The 19,245-nt window shown below is 36.5% G+C and overlaps 2 protein-coding genes across 6 annotated transcripts in view; one reads left to right on the forward strand and one right to left on the reverse strand.

The window, feature by feature from the left end:
* The window catches only part of LOC136026633 (integrator complex subunit 11-like), a 51,356-nt gene that overhangs the window by 9,796 nt on the left and 22,315 nt on the right, over nucleotides 1–19,245 (forward strand). For all 3 annotated transcript variants that reach the window (XM_065703362.1, XM_065703363.1, XM_065703364.1), the window contains exons 5-7: nucleotides 8,753–8,851; nucleotides 10,127–10,248; nucleotides 14,339–14,510. In XM_065703362.1, coding sequence (XP_065559434.1) covers nucleotides 8,753–8,851; nucleotides 10,127–10,248; nucleotides 14,339–14,510 — 393 coding nt within the window. The remainder of the gene's footprint in view (nucleotides 1–8,752; nucleotides 8,852–10,126; nucleotides 10,249–14,338; nucleotides 14,511–19,245) is intronic.
* The window catches only part of LOC136026632 (integrator complex subunit 11-like), an 87,542-nt gene continuing 75,879 nt past the window's right edge, over nucleotides 7,583–19,245 (reverse strand). For all 3 annotated transcript variants that reach the window (XM_065703361.1, XM_065703360.1, XM_065703358.1), the window contains one exon: nucleotides 7,583–7,619. In XM_065703361.1, the coding sequence (XP_065559433.1) occupies nucleotides 7,598–7,619 (22 nt within the window). In that variant the 3' untranslated portion in view covers nucleotides 7,583–7,597. The remainder of the gene's footprint in view (nucleotides 7,620–19,245) is intronic.

The following is a 19,245-nucleotide window of genomic DNA, read 5'->3' on the forward strand; positions in this document are numbered from 1 at the left end:
TATCATCTAGAGTTTTCCCTTAGAATCAATGAGGATTTACAACTTATGGCTTTACAATCCTTTAAAACCACAGGGAATTCATGATCTGCTTAGTAATACAAGGCCCGTAGATCAACTTCTGCTGCTGCAAGGTTGGCCGACAGACATGTAATAAATTCCTGTAAAAAAGACCCTGCAACTCCACTTTTTATAAGAATTGGAGAAGATACTGCTATACTAACCTCTTTTGTAAGAAAATTCAGTTATGCAAGCAGCCCATTTAAAAAAGAGCTACGAAGGGGCTTGATAGGCTTTCTGGGTTCCAGTAACCTATCATCATTAATGATAATTAATGTTTTGCTATTGGTGTCGATAGTGCAAAATATTGATTTTTTCGTATTATAATGAGTGGAGAATTCCAGTAGCCCATCTACTCAAGTACACTCAAGTAGAGTTACTAAGAGGTTTGATATGTTTACTCGGCTCAAGAGACCTATCACCATAAATGATAATTAGCTTTTTGTATAATTTTTGTTTCACAAATGCTGAATTGCACATTTAGTTTTTTATGCTTTTGCCTTGTTTAAATTTATGCCAAATTCTGTAATTAGCTATTTAAAAGCAAGTTCCGAGAGATTCCCTGGGCTTAAGGATCCTATCATCAATACTGATATTTAGTTTTTTTACCTATAGGTGTCGATAGTGCAAGATATTGATTTTCTCTTACTAGAATGAGTGGAGAAGTGCCTGCTGTACTAACCTCTTTTGCAAGGGCATTAAATTATTTAAATAGCTTATTTAAAAACTGAGAGGCTTTTTAGTTTTCTGAAACCTATCGTCATCAATGATAATATCTTTTGTGTTATGCTTGCTTAAAAAATGTTGGATGACCCAAAATTTTATTATTTTAAGTTGGTAAGGGACTGCTATATTTGTATTGTTTGTATTGGCGCAAAATTGTGCAAGTAGCTATTTAAAAAACAAGTTCCAAGAGGCTGCCTTTGCTATAGGATAGGGCCGAATTTAGGAGGGGGGCTAGAGGGGTAAACGCTCGGGGTGACACGCCTGGGGGTGACAAAACAAGCTTTAACTGTAATATTTTTGGTCAAAATGGTGCAGGAGAGGGGGAAAAAGTCTACTCAATTAAAAGGAATCGTTAATTCAAAACGGCTTATGTAGTCTTTGATAACAAAAAAAAAAATAAAATAAAATGGTGCAATCCTAAAATGTCTTATTTAAGACTCTGGTAAAACTTGGCACGAATGAATTTTCAAATCGCTTACTTTTCAAAGGTCACCAGTTTCCATTGGCATCAATTTTTTTTCTTCTTTGTGGGGCTAACTACTGGGCTGAAAGCATGGATAGAACATGTCAGCGCTTGGGGCTAGCAAGGAGAAATTGTCAAAAACACGTTATCAACAGAAAGCGTTGATTTCAAAAAAGTTTCAATCTTTAAAGAAGTTACTGTTTCATTAGCCTCTTTTATACGAGTACCAATTAGGTAGGTAGCCCACTAAAAAACTGAGGCATGAGAGGTTTGTTTTAATCTTTGGAACCGCTGATCTAAGATAGCAGATGAAGACGCATTATAGAACCGTACATAATTATACAGATGATTATATGTATATAATAGAATTATATACAGAATTGACGCATTATAGAACCGTTTTTTTTAGTTAGTTTATTTCAGCTTATTATGAAACAAGACAGAGTGAAGTGACAGAATAGATGGAAAATGTATAATTTGGAATATATATATATTTGCACATTGGGAGGGGGGGGGGGGTAAAGTGTTTGGACAGTGTGAAGTTAGAAAACAATTCTTGCTACATTATATGCAGAATAATTGTACCTAACACATTGTGCATGTAGACCCGCTATACTTTACTTCCTCCCCCCTAATGTGCAAATATAGAGTCCAAATTTGTTTCTAGAGTATTATACTTTTATCTTAATTTGGTATATTTCATTAGCATTGAGCGTCAGAGAAGCATATTAGAAGAATATTAGGTAGGGGGTATATCATTCAAAAACCGTCTCTTACATATTAAGGTCATGTTTCGCATATAGGTCACTTAATTAATTTACCTGAATCGATGTAGAAAATAGCTGTCAGAGCGATTTTGTGTGACGACTATACAGGTTAGAAATCGATATTGTCTACCTTGCAATTATCATTTCTTCACGGGCGTTGAGATCTGCGAACTTGGTCAATTTCTTCTCAACAGTAATAACTATTGAAATGTATCATCACTGTTTTTGATGAAAAAATCTAAAACGAAAGACAAATGTAAAATTGCTTACGGTACCCTAGGCATAAAATACTTGTCAAATTTACTTTTGTCTTGTTATACTTCATTGTTTAACATGTGTTGACTTAGTGATTGTTTATTTGTAAGTATGAGCATTATACAGGTGTAGTTTATTCTGACTATAATCCCTTGTATGAATAAAATGATACTGATTCTTATAAATATAACAAATATTTTTTTAAGCTATCCTTTTGAGTCAAGTTAGATTGATTTGAACAAAATTTGTTTTCCAAGTCAAGACAAATTAGATGTTTGGTTGCTGTACAATATCCTGTGCTTTATTTAGTGGAGAGTCTGAAAGCTCTATTTTCTGAGCAAATGCAGTTTCTGAGTTTATTAGTGCTTTTGTTATTGATTGATCCATTTCTCAAGGCTCTATTTTCTGAGTAAGGGCGATTTTCTGAGTTCATTAGTCTTTTCATTGCTGTGTAGATCCATTTCTGAAGGCTCCATTTTCTGAGTAAGTTTGATTTCTCAGTTCATTAGTGCTTTAATTAGTGTGTAGATCCATTTCTGAAGACTCTGTTTTCTGAGTCCATCAGTGCTTTTATTAGTGTGTAGATCCATTTCTGACGGCTCTATTTTCTGAGTTTATTAGTGCTTTTATTAGTGTGTAGATCCATTTCTGAAGGCTCTTTTTTCTGAGTAAGTGCGATTTCTGAGTTTATTAGTGCTTTTATTAATGTGTAGATCCATTTCTGAAGGCTCTTTTATGAGTAAGTGCGTGCGATTCCTGAGTTTATTAGTGCTTTTGTTTGTGCGTAGATCAATTTGTGAAGGCTCTATTATCTGAGCAGTTGCAATTTCTGAATTAGGAAAAAGCTCCTCTTCTCCACTTCTCTCTAATTTAGAGTGGGAGTCAGCATCATATCTCTAAAACGTGCAGTAATCGGGGTTGTTTGAAGATTCTAACAGTGGGAGTTGAATGTGACAAAATGCAAAAGTCGTGAAAGCTAATACCTCAGGAGTGAAAGGTAATATCTGTGAGTGTTTCTGAAGGAAACTTCAGAACATTCTACCCACCAAGTTTCATACCGATCTCTCCACTCTAAGCGTTTTCCATGATTTCCGGTTTCCCCCTCCAAGTCTCTCCCAATGTCACCTGAACTGGTCGGAGTTTAAAATAATAAATCTGAGACATGAGTTCCTTCTTAATATCAAATTCAAAAATACCTCACGAACGGTCACCCGCTCTTAAGTTAAAAGTACCTCCGTTTTTGTAATTTTTCCAAATTAACACCCCCTCCAACTCCCCCAAAGAGAGCGAATCCATTTCAGTTATGTCAATCACGTATATAGGACTTGTGCTTATTCTTCCCACCAAGTTTCATCCTGATCCCTCTACTCTAAGCGTTTTCCAAGATTTCCAGTCATCCCTCCAATACCCCGAATGACACTGGATCCGGTCAGGATTTAAAATATGAGATCTGAGTTACGAGGTCCTTCTAAATATGAAATTTCATCGGATGAAATTCAAGATCCGATCACTCCTTCGTAAGTTAAAAATACGTCATTTTTTCTAATTTTTCAGAATTAACCCTCCCCCTAACTCCCCAAAGGAGAGTGAATTCGCTCTGTTTATGTCGATCACGTATCTAGGACTTGTGCTTATTTTTCCCACCAAGTTTCATCCTGATCCCTCTACTCTAAGCGTTTTCCAAGATTTCCAGTCATCCCTCCAATACCCCGAATGACACTGGATCCGGTCAGGATTTAAAATATGAGATCTGAGTTACGAGGTCCTTCTAAATATGAAATTTCATCGGATGAAATTCAAGATCCGATCACTCCTTCGTAAGTTAAAAATACGTCATTTTTTCTAATTTTTCAGAATTAACCCTCCCCCTAACTCCCCAAAGGAGAGTGAATTCGCTCTGTTTATGTCGATCACGTATCTAGGACTTGTGCTTATTTTTCCCACCAAGTTTCATCCCAATCCCTCCACTCTAAGCATTTTTCAAGATTTTAGGTTTCCCTAAAATCTTTTAGGTGGTCCCTGATACGCCTACCAAATTTCATCGTTCTAGCTTATCTGGAAGTGCCTAAACTAGCAAGACTGGGACTGACAGACCGACAGAATTTGCGATCACTGTATGTCACTTGGTAAATACCAAGTATCATACAAAGTAATTTTTCTCTGGGGATGGAATGTTTGGTTGAAGGTTGGCTTCAGTATGACTTATTTTAGAAAAGGGTTATTTCCAGGCTTTGGGCAAGCCATGGGTGGAAGTAGTTATAGGCCCTACTAAACTGAAGGAAAACTCGACTTTCTTAATGCTTGACACCCCTCCCCCTCGCCCTATTTTAGATAGGGATTGTGATATCAGAGCTCGATATGAGCCCTGATCCTAGTCATCTTTGGTCTAGCTTTCATTTGGATCCGTTGCTCCATTCGCAAGTTATACTAGGTTAAACCAAAAGCTTGATTTTTTTCAGCACTTGAACCCACTCCCCTTCGTTCTGTTTGAGCTAGGGCTTTCATCTCAAAACTTGATGCCTGTCACGGTCTTAGGCACCTTTGGTTCAATCTCCACTGAGATCCATCACTCGCTCGCAAGTTACACTGAATTAAATGAAAAACTCAACTTTTTTTTAGCACTTAAAGCCCCCTCCCCCTAATTAAGCTAGGGTCTTCATCTCCAAACATTATGTGTCTTATGGTTTTGGCATCTTTGGCTTGACTTTCATTGAGATCCATTGCTTCATTCGCAAGCTAAACTGAGTCAAACAAAAAACTCAACTTTTTTAGCACTTAAAGCCCCCCCCCCCTCGCCCTAATTAATCTTGGGTCTCCATCCCAGAACTCAATGCATATCATACTCTTAGGCGTCTTTATTCAACTTTCATCGAAATTCATATCTCCATTTGCAAGTTACAGTGAATTAAATGGAAAACTCGATTTTTTTTAACACTTAAAGCCCCATCGCCCTAATTAAGCTCAATTTTAATCCAAATAGTTCAATTTTAATACAAATCTGACTGGCGGTTCTCCCGCTATACTCGATTGCACAGACGGGTGGACAGACAGATCTCTAAAACCTATCTTGATGGATATGTTCCACTATCCAAATAGGTGATGATGCCTGGATGATGATATGCTTTTGTTTTTCTTTTTTGGATCCAATGAGCCAACATGGCTACCTAAGACGTTGCAAAATCCGTCCGTCCGTCTGTCTGTCTGTCTGTCAGTCCGTCTGTATAATCACGTATAGGGGGAGAACCGCTGGTTGGATTTGGATGAAAATTTTGATGGCCAGATTTGGTGCCAAGGATCATAAGACATGTCAAGTTGAAAGATGAAAACCCAAGCTAAAATAAAACAGGGGGAAGAGGACTTTACCTGCTAAAAACAGTTTTCCGTTTAATTCAGAGTAACTTGCGACTGGAGTGATGGATCTGAATTAAAATTGAACTAAAGAGGCCTAAGACCATGACACATATCAAGTTTTGAGATAAAGACCCTAGCTCAAATTTAACAAGGGGGATGGGTTTTAATTCCTGAAAAATTTAAGTTTTCTGTTTAATTTAGTATAACTTGCAAATGGAGCAACGGATCCGAATGAAAACTAGACCAAAGATGCCTAAAATCAGGGCTCATATCAAGTTCTGGTATCACAAACCCTATCTCAAATAGGGCGAGGGGGAGAGGGTGTCAAGTCTTAAGAAAGTTGAGTTTTCCTTTAATTTAGTAGGGCCTGTAACTTATGAATGGAGTGACAAATCTGAAGTCAGATTCGTCTGAATACCTGAATTTGCTGGAACAAATTTGACAAAATACCACTGCATTGGATCCAGCTAGAATTCCCCTAGACTTGTTTATTGCAGACAGCATTTAGATGGGCAAAGATTCATAGCTTCAGTAGTTTTACCAAAAATATGGTCCTGAAGATGATAAAATGGTAGAATTCTGGTTCAGTTGACGAGATGACAAAACATAAACACTAATGTAAGAAATATAAGCCCAAATGGACTACATTTAGCACAAAACAAGCACAGCAACATTTAGGACAAAACAAGGGATTCTAGCTCACTGTCGACCAGTGAACTGTGAAATAAATTCAATTTTCTTTGTTATATAACTTTTTAACCAAGTGTTAACCATACTATAATTTTTTTTCGTCAAAAACAAATACCTTATTTCATATCCAAAAATAGGGCATGGAGCTATATCTGAGTTTACTCTAAATCTAAAGAAGGATGTTTTCTTGTACATTGCCGAAGCACACACACACAAAAGCTGTATCTGAGTTTGCTCTAAATCTAAAGGTGATGTTTTCTTGTACATTGCCAAAGCACACACACACACAAAATTTTCGTGTCAAAGGTAAAGTATTTGAAAAACTAGTACATTATAAGTATCTTAAGTAATAAGTATTTCGTAATCTTACTTAAGTATCAAGTAATAAGTACACCATAGAGTTTTTACTTAAGTACAAGTAATGGAAAATTTTACTTAATTAGTACTTCAAGTAAAAGTACTTCAAGTAGGTGTCAGCACTGTTTGGAACCACTGATCTAAGATAGCAGATGAAGAGAAGCAGGCTCTATGCTAAACTAACTGAAGTAAAAGTCTAGAAGAAATTGCTTTTGGGTTTACTGCAACGGTGAATAGCCGAAGAATTTACTCGTTGATCATTTGGTTCACCAGGAATATCTCTTAATTACTTGTACGATAAACCCCCTACCGCTCAAGTTGTTCATTCATTGACGCATTATAAAACCGTTTTTTTTTTAGTTAGTTTATTTCAGCTTATTGTGAGACAAGACATAGTGAAGTGACAGAATAGATGGAAAATGTATAACTTGGGCTATATATTTGCACATTGGGGCGGGGGGGGGGATAAAGTGTTTGGACAGTGTGAAGTTAGAAAACAATTCTTGCTAAATTATATGCATAATAATTGCACCTAACACATTAGGCATGTAGACCCACTATACCTTACTTACTCCCCCCCTAATGTGCAAATATAGAGTCCAAATTTGTTTCTAGAGTATTATACTTTTTTCTTAATTTGGTATGTTTCATTAGTATTGAGCGTCAGAGGAGCATATTAGAAGAATATTAGGTAGGGGGTATATCATTCAAAAACCGTCTCTTACATATTAAGGTCATGTTTCGCATATAGGTCACTTAATTAATTTACTTGAATCAATTTAGAAAATGGCTGTCAGAGTGATTTTGTGTGACGATTATACAGGTTAGAAATCGATATTGTCTACCTTGCAATTATCATTTCTTCATGGGCGCTGAGATCTGCGAACTTGGTCAATTTCTTCTCAACAGTAATAACTATTGAAATGTATCATCACTGTTTTTGATGAAAAAATCTAAAACGAAAGACAAATGTAAAATTGCTTATGGTACCCTAGGCATAAAATACTTGTCAAATTTACTTTTGTCTTGTTATACTTCATTGTTTAACATGTGTTGACTTAGTGATTGTTTATTTGTAAGTATGAGCATTATGCAGGTGTAGTTTATTCTGACTATAATCCCTTGTATGAATAAAATGATACTGATTCTTATAAATATAACAAATATTTTTTTAAGCTATCCTTTTCAGTCAAGTCAGATTGATTTGAACAATATTTGTTTTCCAATTCAAGACAGATTAGATGTTTGGTTGCAGTACAATATCCTGTGCTTTATCTAGTGGAGTCTGAAAGCTCTGTTTTCTGAGCAAATGCAGTTTCTGAGTTTATTAGTGCTTTTGTTATTGATTGATTCATTTCTCAAGGCTCTATTTTCTGAGTAAGGGCGATTTTCTGAGTTCATTAGTGTTTTCATTGCTGTGTAGATCCATTTCTGAAGGCTCCATTTTCTGAGTAAGTTTGATTTCTCAGTTCATTAGTGCTTTAATTAGTGTGTAGATCCATTTCTGAAGACTCTGTTTTCTGAGTCCATCAGTGCTTTTATTAGTGTGTAGATCCATTTCTGACGGCTCTATTTTCTAAGTTCATTAGTGCTTTTATTAGTGTGTAGATCCATCTCTGAAGGCTCTTTTTTCTGGATAAGTGCGATTTCTGAGTTTATTAGTGCTTTTATTAATGTGTAGATCCATTTCTGAAGGCTCTTTTTCTGAGTAAGTGCGATTTGTGAGTTTTTTAGTGCTTTTGTTTGTGCGTAGATCAATTTGTGAACGCTCTATTATCTGAGCAATTGCAATTTCTGAATTAGGAAAAAGCTCCTCTTCTCCACTTCTCTCTAATTTGTAGTGGGAGTCAGCATCATATCTCTAAAACGTGCAGTAATCGGGGTTGTTTGAAGATTCTAACTGTGGGAGTTGAACGTGACAAAATGCAAAAGTCGTGAAAGCTAATACCTCAGGAGTGAAAGGTAATATTTGTGAGTGTTTCTGAAGGAAACTTGCCCTAAAGATCCTTTTTACAAGCCAAAAATATGCTGATGTGCAGCTATATATTATGTTCAAATTTAACTATATTTCAACTTTCATTTTTAGGTCGATAACGAGATTGAAATCAAGGCCTATTACGCTGGACATGTCCTTGGAGCTGCAATGTTTCATATAAAAGTTGGAACTCAGTCACTAGTCTATACGGTAAGATATTGTTGTACCCAAGACATCAAGGGGATAACAAAGTTAAAAAAAGAAACCATTGATCATATTTTTTCATTTGTTCCTGGATTTCGGGACGGTGTCCGACGGATCGACCTTTGTGTAAGGGGGAATTCCTGCCTCTTCGTTTTGCTGATACTTATCCGCTTGTTTTTTTTTCTGTTTTTTTTTTGTGACTTCGTATCTATCCCTCGTAAATATAGGCCCAACCCCGTCAAAGAAAAAAAAATGAAAGTACCTCAACTGAGCGCAGTAGCTAAATGTCCTAAGAAAATGTGTCAGTTTGGCTATGATTCAATATCCAGTATTTACATTCTATTCACTGTAAATCTAAATCATCTTTAGTTTCCGGTAAAATTGTTGGTTAAAGAGAAGATTTATACTATCACCTTTCGGCAATTTGAGTTATCTTGTTTATGTAAGAACCATCATATGCGTGAATATAATGATTATCTCAGATGGATTTCTGAGAAAATACTTTAATGCACTTCTTTCTTTAATAAATAATTATTAATTAATAAATAAATAACTCTCATATCTGTAAATAAATTAGAAATCTTAGAGCTGATCAGTATAACGTTTTTAGTCCTGTGTTTCAAATTAAGAGTGTAGCTGAAACTTTTTTTTACCTCCAAGAATAAAATTAATTAGAGTTCACGCCTTCGATGGTCTTGATGACTTAAATCCTAATATGAATTAATATTTTTTCCAAAGATCAATCTGAAGGAAGACTATCTTTAAAAAAAATCTTGTACTAACTGCGTTAGAGCGTTTTGAATAATTCTTGTTTTGGATAATAATATATTTCAGTGTTAAAAAAGAAATTTTACGTTTGGTCACTTTCATATTGTCTACTTAATAAAAGAAAGATATAGTAATGCTCTGAGAAGGCACAAAAAATACCAATGACATCCAGCAGCAATACGTCTTTCGAGAACAGAAAAATTAGACCTCTCTTTTTAAATTCAATAATATCAGACTTTTTTTTGCCCCTTATAGTTAAATCAGCAGGAGTAGACCAAAATTTAGAACTTATCTCTCTTTTGTATTGGGCTATATATAGGAACAGTTATTTCTTTACTGAGCTAGCTTTGCATCTATGAATTTTGCTGCTAAGCCATTTATATAACGCCTAGTAAGTCCTTCTTTTCCTTAGAATTCCCGTGAAATATTTGAAAATCGCCATTTGCTTTTTGTAGGGGGGGGGGTGTATGGTATCATCTTCTGATCTAGGTCTTAATTCTTTATATGTTTTAGGGAGACTATAATATGACACCGGACAGACACCTTGGAGCTGCATGGATTGACCGTTGCCGTCCAGATCTTTTAATATCTGAATCCACATATGCAACCACTATTAGGGACTCCAAGAGGTGCAGGTAGGAAGTCCTATAATTGTTTTGTTATTTTTTATTGGTAGAGCTTCGTGGTTGCAAACTCAGTTCTTAAGTACATAAAAAAAGGATGGGAAATAATTCCAATTGGTATTTGTCGGATCTTTGAAATTTTTTCGGAAATGATTCTTTTGGAATCGTGTATTTTGAGCGTTTTTCATTAATACCAAACTAAAAAAGGGTCTTAATTTTATTAATCATTAAAGAAATACTGTCCATATAAACGTCAACGTCAATATTTAGTGCAGGGCTCTAGCGATTGCCTATTTACATAGATGAATTCAAATCAACAGTAGCTACCAGCCAGCAAAGAAGTTCGTTTATACAGAAGCTCTTCTGAACAAATACAACATTCTAAAAGGCGGAAACAGAAAAAGTACCTACTCACAAATTTTTAAAAATTGCTTAATCGTCAGTGCTCATGTCAATCTGAGTTTCCTTTGGTTCTCTGAAAAAAAAACCCTTTTCTCCCATTACTAAGTAATGTTAAAAAATAGGATATATAAGCTTTTTTCTGTCCTTCGATCACAAACGACAGTGAAGTGAAATCTGACCGTTGAAAAGGGTTGAAGTGGAAAGTTAAACAATGACATGTATCTTAACAATTAGGAGCGATCGGGAATTATTTTTTGATCAGGGAAACCAATTTCTGTAAGCATTTAATTAGTAGTGGATGCCAAATTTAAAAAAAGGAACATGGGTGAAAAATTCGCAAAAAATAAACTAAGAACACATTCACCAAACAGATTAAGAAGATATAGCTTTCTATTCAATTTATATTAGTCTTGGGGAAAAAAAATTGGCTAATGTTTGAATTTTTACGGATGAAAAATGTTACTTGGTTTGCTAATTTATGTACACAATCCAGGGCGGCAACACTGACAAAAATGGAGAACTGGACAAAAACTTCGTAATTTTGACGCAACTAAAAGAAAAAGCTAAAAAAAAAAAATTTGTAATTCCAGGTACGAATAGACCGAAGATGGGCACAAGGGGTAAAATGTTTTTGTCTTGATGTCCTTAGCACTTTCAATTGTCCGTTGAAATGACTTGCGGGCCTATGTCTTACTTTTCAGAACATCTAAAAATGTGGTTTAATAGTTTCTCACCTTCCCTCTATGTAAATAGCACAAGAGCTAATGATTTTCCACGGTCAACTTCATTGGTCGTTTGTATAGCAAAACACCTAGGCCATATCCAGGGATTGGTTACCGGGTTTGAACACCCCCCCCCATTTTTTCAAACCTGTAAAATAGTCACAAAATTTCGCATTGACCAATTTCTGATATGTTTTGTAAGGTTTTTTGTAACTCCCCCCCCCCCGAAAAACCCCTCCGAACAAAAACGTTGGATTTGTGCAAAACACAGATGCTTCGGGTATCTAAAGAAATTATCGTTTTTTTACACAGATATTTTTCATTTTTATTTTTTTATAAATAAGTTTTAGCCCTTTTCACAAAACATACCTCAAAATCAATCGTGTTAAAAAGTAAATGAAAGCTTATTGATGGTCCTATCGTTATTCTGTAAGACACCGGAGGTGTCTTGCTTTTCAATAATTCTAAAAAATATTATTCATTAGCTTTCCACCTAGTCAAGGAGGCACACTCGTGCTTCTTTAAAGAGGCGAACCACGACAATGTTAAGCGATCTTCGGTTCCAGTGGTCGCAGAGGGATGGGGAGGGATGCATTTCGTAGCCTGAGCTCCAACTAAGAAACCTGCCAAATTTCATCCCCCTCCGACTTTTCCTTCATGGGGAAAATCTGGCCGAAAGTTTCGACCCCCCCCCCCCTTTAACGTTGTCCGATCGGGCTGAAATTCACAAGTTAAGGTCCCCTAGGGCCCAGGAGCTTATCCGCGAAATTTCAGCTCGATCCGATAACTCCTTCCCTGTTTTCCAGAAACCACGCATAGCCACTTAATGTTCATGTTCTTTTTTTTTCACCACGCCTACAGGTCACAGCCGACATCGGATCTTGATGTACGAAGACTCATTCGACGCGGAATTCTCCGAGTAATTTTCCTGGAAAGTTTCGTCGGAAAATCTTAACCCCCTGATTTTCTAGCTTAGAAAAACCCATTTCCCCATAAGAGTTCATGTTAATTTTTGAAATTCTTAAAAGTTATCTAAAAGTTATATTTATACACATGTAGGTATTTCGACTTCGAACATGCCCGGTTAGCTCAGTCGGTAGAGCGTGGGACTTTTAATCCTAAGGTCGAGGGTTCAAGTCCATTATCGGGCGGTTTTTTTTCACAAAATATGAAAAAAACTTCGTTTTCTTAAAGAGTTAAAGAGGCTGCGTCCCAAAGTCGAACCTTAAAACGTACAGGAATTAGGAGAGGCAGTCCTAATTCCTGTACGAGGAGTACAGGAATTATTAAATTACATCCACCATGGATTGTAGAAAAACGTACAGAAATAATATGAAAAAAACTTCGTTTTCTTAAAGAGTTCAAGAAGCTGCGTCCCAAAGTCGAACCTTAAAACATACAGGAATTAGGAGAGGCAGTTGGGGGGCTGCCGCCCCCCAAACCCCCGCTTTTAAAGACTCTTTCGTACAGGTTTTTTTTTTACCCCCCGCTCTTGGCTTCGGAAAGGCCCTCTTTTAATTAATAAAAAATTGAAATTAATGAATAATGGAATAACTTCGAAAAATGTTAAACACAAGAGGACAGGAGAACCATTGCGCCGAAACTAGTAATTAGTAACAATGAAGTCCCCCCACAATAAAAAAACCTGTACAAAAGAGTCTTTAAAAGCGGGGGGTTTGGGGGGCGGCAGCCCCCCAACTGCCTCTCCTAATTCCTGTACGTTTTAAGGTTCGACTTTGGGACGCAGCCTCTTTAACTCTTTAAGAAAACGAAGTTTTTTTCATATTATCTTTATATAGACAGCATAATCACGGAGACTTTTCTCTAAAAAGTGTTATTGATCGAACGTCTTGCGAATGCAAGTGCTTCTTTTCCTGCGCTGATTTGTTCTAATCTTTGCCAAAGACTCCTGAAAAGGGGTAAGGTTACCTGTAGCTACAAATTTTTTTTTAAACTACTTACAGAAAATGTTCAGGGCTAAAGTAGCAGCTAGTTTTTGCTATTTCAAAACCTTTCATTCGAATTTAATGAAATTCTATTGAAAGTTCGATTGAAGTTCTATTTTTTTCAGGTTAAGGGTAAAACACTTACTTTTTTGGACAGAAAGCAAGGGATATTTCATACTTTTATTTCTTTTTTCGTGTAGATTCAGTTTTGCTTTTCAGTTTTGGTTACTTTCTTTGTTCCCATTTTCGGATTTTCATTAAAATCCGGATCTAGTAAATTAAACTTAATTCAAGGTTATTTACATATTTATGTAGTACTGGGACCCCAGCAGCTTTGCCGCCGGGCCCCGGTACTCGGCATGGGGCAGGCCTCTTTATCTGGATTCTCATTGCTGCTTGTCTTCTAACCGAAGACAGTTTGCTGTCTTACCAAAATATTTAATAATTAAAGCAAGTCCGCAGACAATTTGCTGTCTTTTCATAATGTTGTAATCCCTTGTCAAAATAGAGAATAATCATTTGTAATAATTGCAAATTTTCGTTTATTGGGCCTTCCTACTGACATGATTTTTTATGCAATTTAATGTCTTTTCATACTTAAGTGTTAATACAAAAAAGTATATATATATATATACCTTCTGTACTACCCTGAAATCTCAGAGCTTTCAGAATTTTTCTTCTTTCCGCTAGCACTGTTTCCCAGGGAATCATATATATAATTTAAGCAAATTTAAGCCTGGGAAAGTTTTACCTTTCGGTTTAGTGCCGTGTTCTCGCTACCAAACAGACATGAACAAACCTGCAGTTCATGAGAGTAAGATAAATCTTTTGCTGTTAAAAAATACTTAATTATTGAAGGTCACTTTTATCATGGTTGTTGCATCCACCCTAACCTAGTAAAAAACCAACTCTAGCCTATACTAACCGAAAAAAGTTATATATAAAAAAATTCAATTGAGGAAGAATCGTTATTTGAAGCTGATATAAGAGTTGTAACTTTTTTGCTTTAAAAAAGAAACTAATTGCTTTCAGGGAGCGAGATTTTTTGAAGAAAGTTCACGAGTGTGTCAATAATGGTGGAAAGGTTCTAATCCCTGTTTTTGCCCTTGGAAGAGCTCAAGAATTGTGCATTTTACTAGAGACTTACTGGGAAAGGATGGATCTCAAAGTACCAATTTATTTTGCTGCAGGACTAACAGAAAAGGTAGATTTTTAGTTTAATTTGTGCTTTTATTGTTTTTATGTTTACCTTTTATATATCTAAAAAAGAATTAGCTTTTAGTATTATTACATTTTAGAATATTGTAAATGTTAAAAAAAAAATATTCCGTTTTTCGCTCATCAAAATTACACCCGGTGCTCCTGGTCTTTTGTTCTTGCTTTCAATAGGGGCTGCGACCGATACATGACATAGTTTTACGTTGAGCTTCCTGGATTTTTTGGAATAATTTCGTGGATTTCTATAGCCTGCAACAACATTCATGATATATGCAAGCTATAGGTAACTGTAAATGAAGAAGCTATTTCAACATTAAGAAGTGCCTTTTACATCAGTTTTGCTCTGAAATAAGTTTTAGTCGAATTTGCCAAAAAAGAAGCAAAAGACACAATACCCAATTAAAATTCATTTGTTACCGCTATATTAGTGTTGCAACGTGGTTGAGGAATGGTGACCCGTAAGCCAATATGGGCATTTTGCGCAAAATTAATTCTTAAATAAACTTTTTTTTTTTTTTTTTGACTAATTCTTAATTATAGACAAGAAACCTTTTAACGCGTAATTAATTTTTTTTTGTTAAACCTGCAGTATTTATTATTGGGAAATATACGAACATTTTATGGGGGGCAATTTATGGTAGGGATCCCTCCACGGGGGAATTTACGGGGAGGAATTTTCTGATGAAATTTTAAAGGGGAAACTTTCACGGGGAGATAAAGGGGATATCCTGGCATGATTTGAAAAAGGGTCAGAAATGAAATTAAAAAAAAAATGTTTCATCTGAAAATAAGGAGCCACATTAAAACAAAAAAAATACAAAATAATTTTGTACATGATGGGGTGGCCCCATCCTCAACCAATGAGGGGGCTGCGCCTTCCTTAACCCTCGCTTTTTACGGTAAAGTTTGAGTTTTTTTCACAATTACTAGGAAGAACTTTTAAAGAAGGAAGGAAGGAGGTATTTTTGAAGAAATTCAAGACTATGCTTATAGGGCGAGGTTGAGAAAGTAGCAGCACCACTCATATACGGGATAATTTCTTTTCGTCTTGAGTTTTAATGTTCCTCCTTACTTTAAGTCGGAAATACTCGTTTTTCATTTAATCTCAAATGAAGCTTCTAAGTAAAAATTTGTAAGACGAAGAAATTTTGCAAGAGGTTGGACGTAATTTCTGTAGTGTTGACCCATAAATAATATCCAAGGGTTTCAAGTATCATTGCAACTAATCTTGACTCAAATTTTGATGTTTTTAACGTACCGATACTGGCTGAGAACCAGACCACAGAGTTTAAAGGCAAAACTAGCAAACCTGCTTTCAATTAAGCAAAATGAAATGGTAGAGGAAGTAGCATGTGTAGCTGTGTTGGCCGCAGCTGGCTTAGTCCTACGGTGAGTTGTTTGTAGTAGTAGTAGTTTATGCTCATGGATTGCAGCAACCTTATGTATTCCCGAAAGCCCCCTCTGGCTATAAGTAATAATAATTGCTTGGTCCTTTATCCTAGTTCACGCGCTCCACAACAAACTTAAAGCCTTTAAAAATTACGACCAGAAATCGGCAGACGTATTGACTTGGAGCCTAAATTCCACAGAATATTTTAAACATTTTTGGGTGAAGAAGTTGGTAAATCTCTGCTTCTAAATGCTTACTCGGCTACTGAATTTATTCATTCTACCTACTCTGCAAAACTTTACTCTATTTACTCTGACTCTGCCAAAAATGGCTTCATATGTCGAAGCAATCCTCCACGTTCCAATATTTCAGTAGTAGACATTGACCACGTTCAGGAAAAACTTGTAAATCTTAGTGATACTGCAACTACCAATAATTCACTGCAGTGCTAAGCTGCCTGAAGCCAACACAGCCACGGACGCTCCTTCTCCACTAAAAACAATTCAAAGTTTCACTCTTTATTCCCTCCCAGGAAGTTCCAATTTCGTTCAAATTTTTGCTTATCACAGCCAATTCGGAGACAACTTGGTTTTCGGGATACACGAACCTGTTAGATCAGAGTTTGGTTCAACTATGAGGTTGAGCATCCTGTGCTAGGTGTGGGGGTCGGGAGAAGTGGGGGGGGGATATGTACTGCAGCATTAGTGGTGAATCTGGCTGAAAAAACCGAGTTTATACGACATTCACCTTCGCCCACCCGAAACCCTGTTTATGTTTTAATACTGTCATCTGCAGTAGCTCATTGTTGACAATTTAAGTAAAAGCCGAGCAGCAGTACTTATATTTATGATTGTTTAATGTGTGTGTTTACTGTTATATAATGTATTGCATAATGTTTTTAAGTTAATCAAGTAGCGTGTTTGTTAATTAGTTACTTTTCTTTACTATCCGCTTGAATAGCACCTACTTCGGTAGCATCTCCTTTTGCCCTCCCCCCAATAAAATACTGTAGCTACGCCCCTGACAATATGGCTTCCAATATTTTAATTTTAGCTCACAGAATTATATTCTTATCCTTCCAAGCTTTGGATATAGGAAATCTTGCTATATCCTTGTGATCCCAGTGAAATTGACCAAAGAAGTCCCATATTTACTAAGTTCCGCGTATTTTTAAACCTTCTTGTATTTCTCTGATTTCTAAAATAGCGCGGGCGAAAAGCATAAAAAAAACCCAGAAACTTCCATGTTTGATGAAAGCACCAGAATTGGCTGAAATGTACTTTCGAGCATTTTCTAGGATAGGGCTTGATTATACAAGCGAAAGTTTTCCTCAGAACCCCGCTACGTGGCTTGAAATCCAAAATGGCGGACGAAAATACGAGTTTGTGAAAATGAGAAGACATGGCCGTTCAAATTGGCTAGTATGGATAATTGATGGTTAAGGTATTGAATATGAGCTTAAGAATGGTCTAAGTTGTACCGTAGTGTCGCTAGGTGCCTAAAATTCAAAATGGCGGACGAAAAATACGAGTTTGTTAAAATGAGAAGGCATGTCCGCTCAAATAGGCTAGTATTGGGTAATCGATGGCATTAGTATATGAAAGTAAAAGTGGACTAAAGTAATAATATGTGGAATTCCATCTATTGTTATGAATAACGATAAGAAAAGAAGCGTTTTGATGCTAAACTAACTAAAAAAATACATTTAGTTTACATGAAAAACCCGATATTTACAAGATAATAAAAAAAAAAAACGCTCGTTAGTTCGAACATGACACATTGCAAACGACTTCAGTTTGCCTTCATGTTGACTGCTTTCATTCAACCTGTCATCTAGCGGGGTAGTTTCATGCTACTATAAATAACGTAGCTTTTGCCGTGCTTCTTGGAGGGTAAGTGTTTTTCTATTTCTTGTAAGCCAATTAGAAAAGGGAATAAGTGATTAAAAATGATGTATGCAAGATATTACTCTGGATTAACGAAACATATTGTTGTTGCTTGTATCGGTAAGTATTTCCTGTGTATTAGTTTAATAGACAGCGCCATCTACTGTTACCGTGTGTTACTTCTAGTGAGTTTTGCGAGACATGTTTAACCTGGTGTTCCATGCTGTCGGAAAAGGTCTCCAAAGTCAAAACGAGCATATGGCACTACTGGAAACATGTGCATAGCTAACCAGCTCATCCAGTTATGTTCGCACGAAGAGGCTGACACCCGCCTTTTGCTTCACGCTTGTGACGAAGTCTTACAAAGACATGTGTCGATTCTCATACTGGACACAGATGTGATTGTGATTGCGACCTCCTGCTTTGATCACATTGGAGTCTCCGAACTATTTACTATGCTTTGTGTCGGCACCAACATAAAGTACGTTCCCATTCGTGAAATAGTTCGATCGCTCTGGCCGACGATATCACAGGTACTCTCGCCCTTCCTTGAGTTTACAGGATGTAATACTGTTTCTTCTTTTATCCACCACTCAAAGAGGCAGTTCTTTGCGACATGGCAAAATATGCCAGGACTGAGGGAGACTTTCCTTCAAGTGACAAAACAGCCTTCCCAAGTAACAGAACTGCAAGTACATGACCTTGAACACTTTGTCATGAAGACATAGGACGTAAGACAAGACTGCGACGACGTGATTGAATTTAGGAAAGAAACATTTCCACGACAAAAGACCAAGAACATGCAGATACTTCCTCCAGCTAGCGCTTCGCTTTTATAACATATTCTTTGAGCTACACTACAGTCAGGTCATGTGTGGAGTCGCGGCCTGAAATCAACATCCACCCTTCCTAGTTTTCCGACTTTGGCTGGGTCAGAGGCACCGATGGAAAGTGACTTCCCAATTGGTTAGGTTCTCTTCCGCCAGCATCAAAAGTCTGTCGCGAGAGTGCGTTGTCGTTGCAAAAACAGGGTGTGAAAGAAGGTGGTGTAGCAGGAAATTTGATGTTTACTGTAGCCCTCTATGCTGGTGCAAATCAAAGTCCGGTAATCATTGAAAATTTGTTCTTTTTAACAGAAGACTCGATTGATCTCTTTGTGTTCCTGATAAAATTATAATTCTTAAATGCTTTAATCCATCCGCTTAGCTTCTACTGATTGATACAATAAATAAAGAGATGAAGAGTTAACAAGTATTTAACTGATTTTGGTTTAGCAAATATAAACAAGGGCCATAAATTGGACGCATCTTGTCATATACCTAGGCAATTTTTACCGTACAAATTGTACTGCAATCAGCCGTATGTCGGAATGACAGAACGATATTTAAAACTGCTGCTTTAATTACTCCACTCAAGTCTGTTATTTTGGGATCATGAACCTCGCG

This window comes from Artemia franciscana, chromosome 4, assembly GCF_032884065.1.
Source record: "Artemia franciscana chromosome 4, ASM3288406v1, whole genome shotgun sequence".
In the NCBI taxonomy this organism is placed as follows: Eukaryota; Metazoa; Arthropoda; class Branchiopoda; order Anostraca; family Artemiidae; genus Artemia; species Artemia franciscana.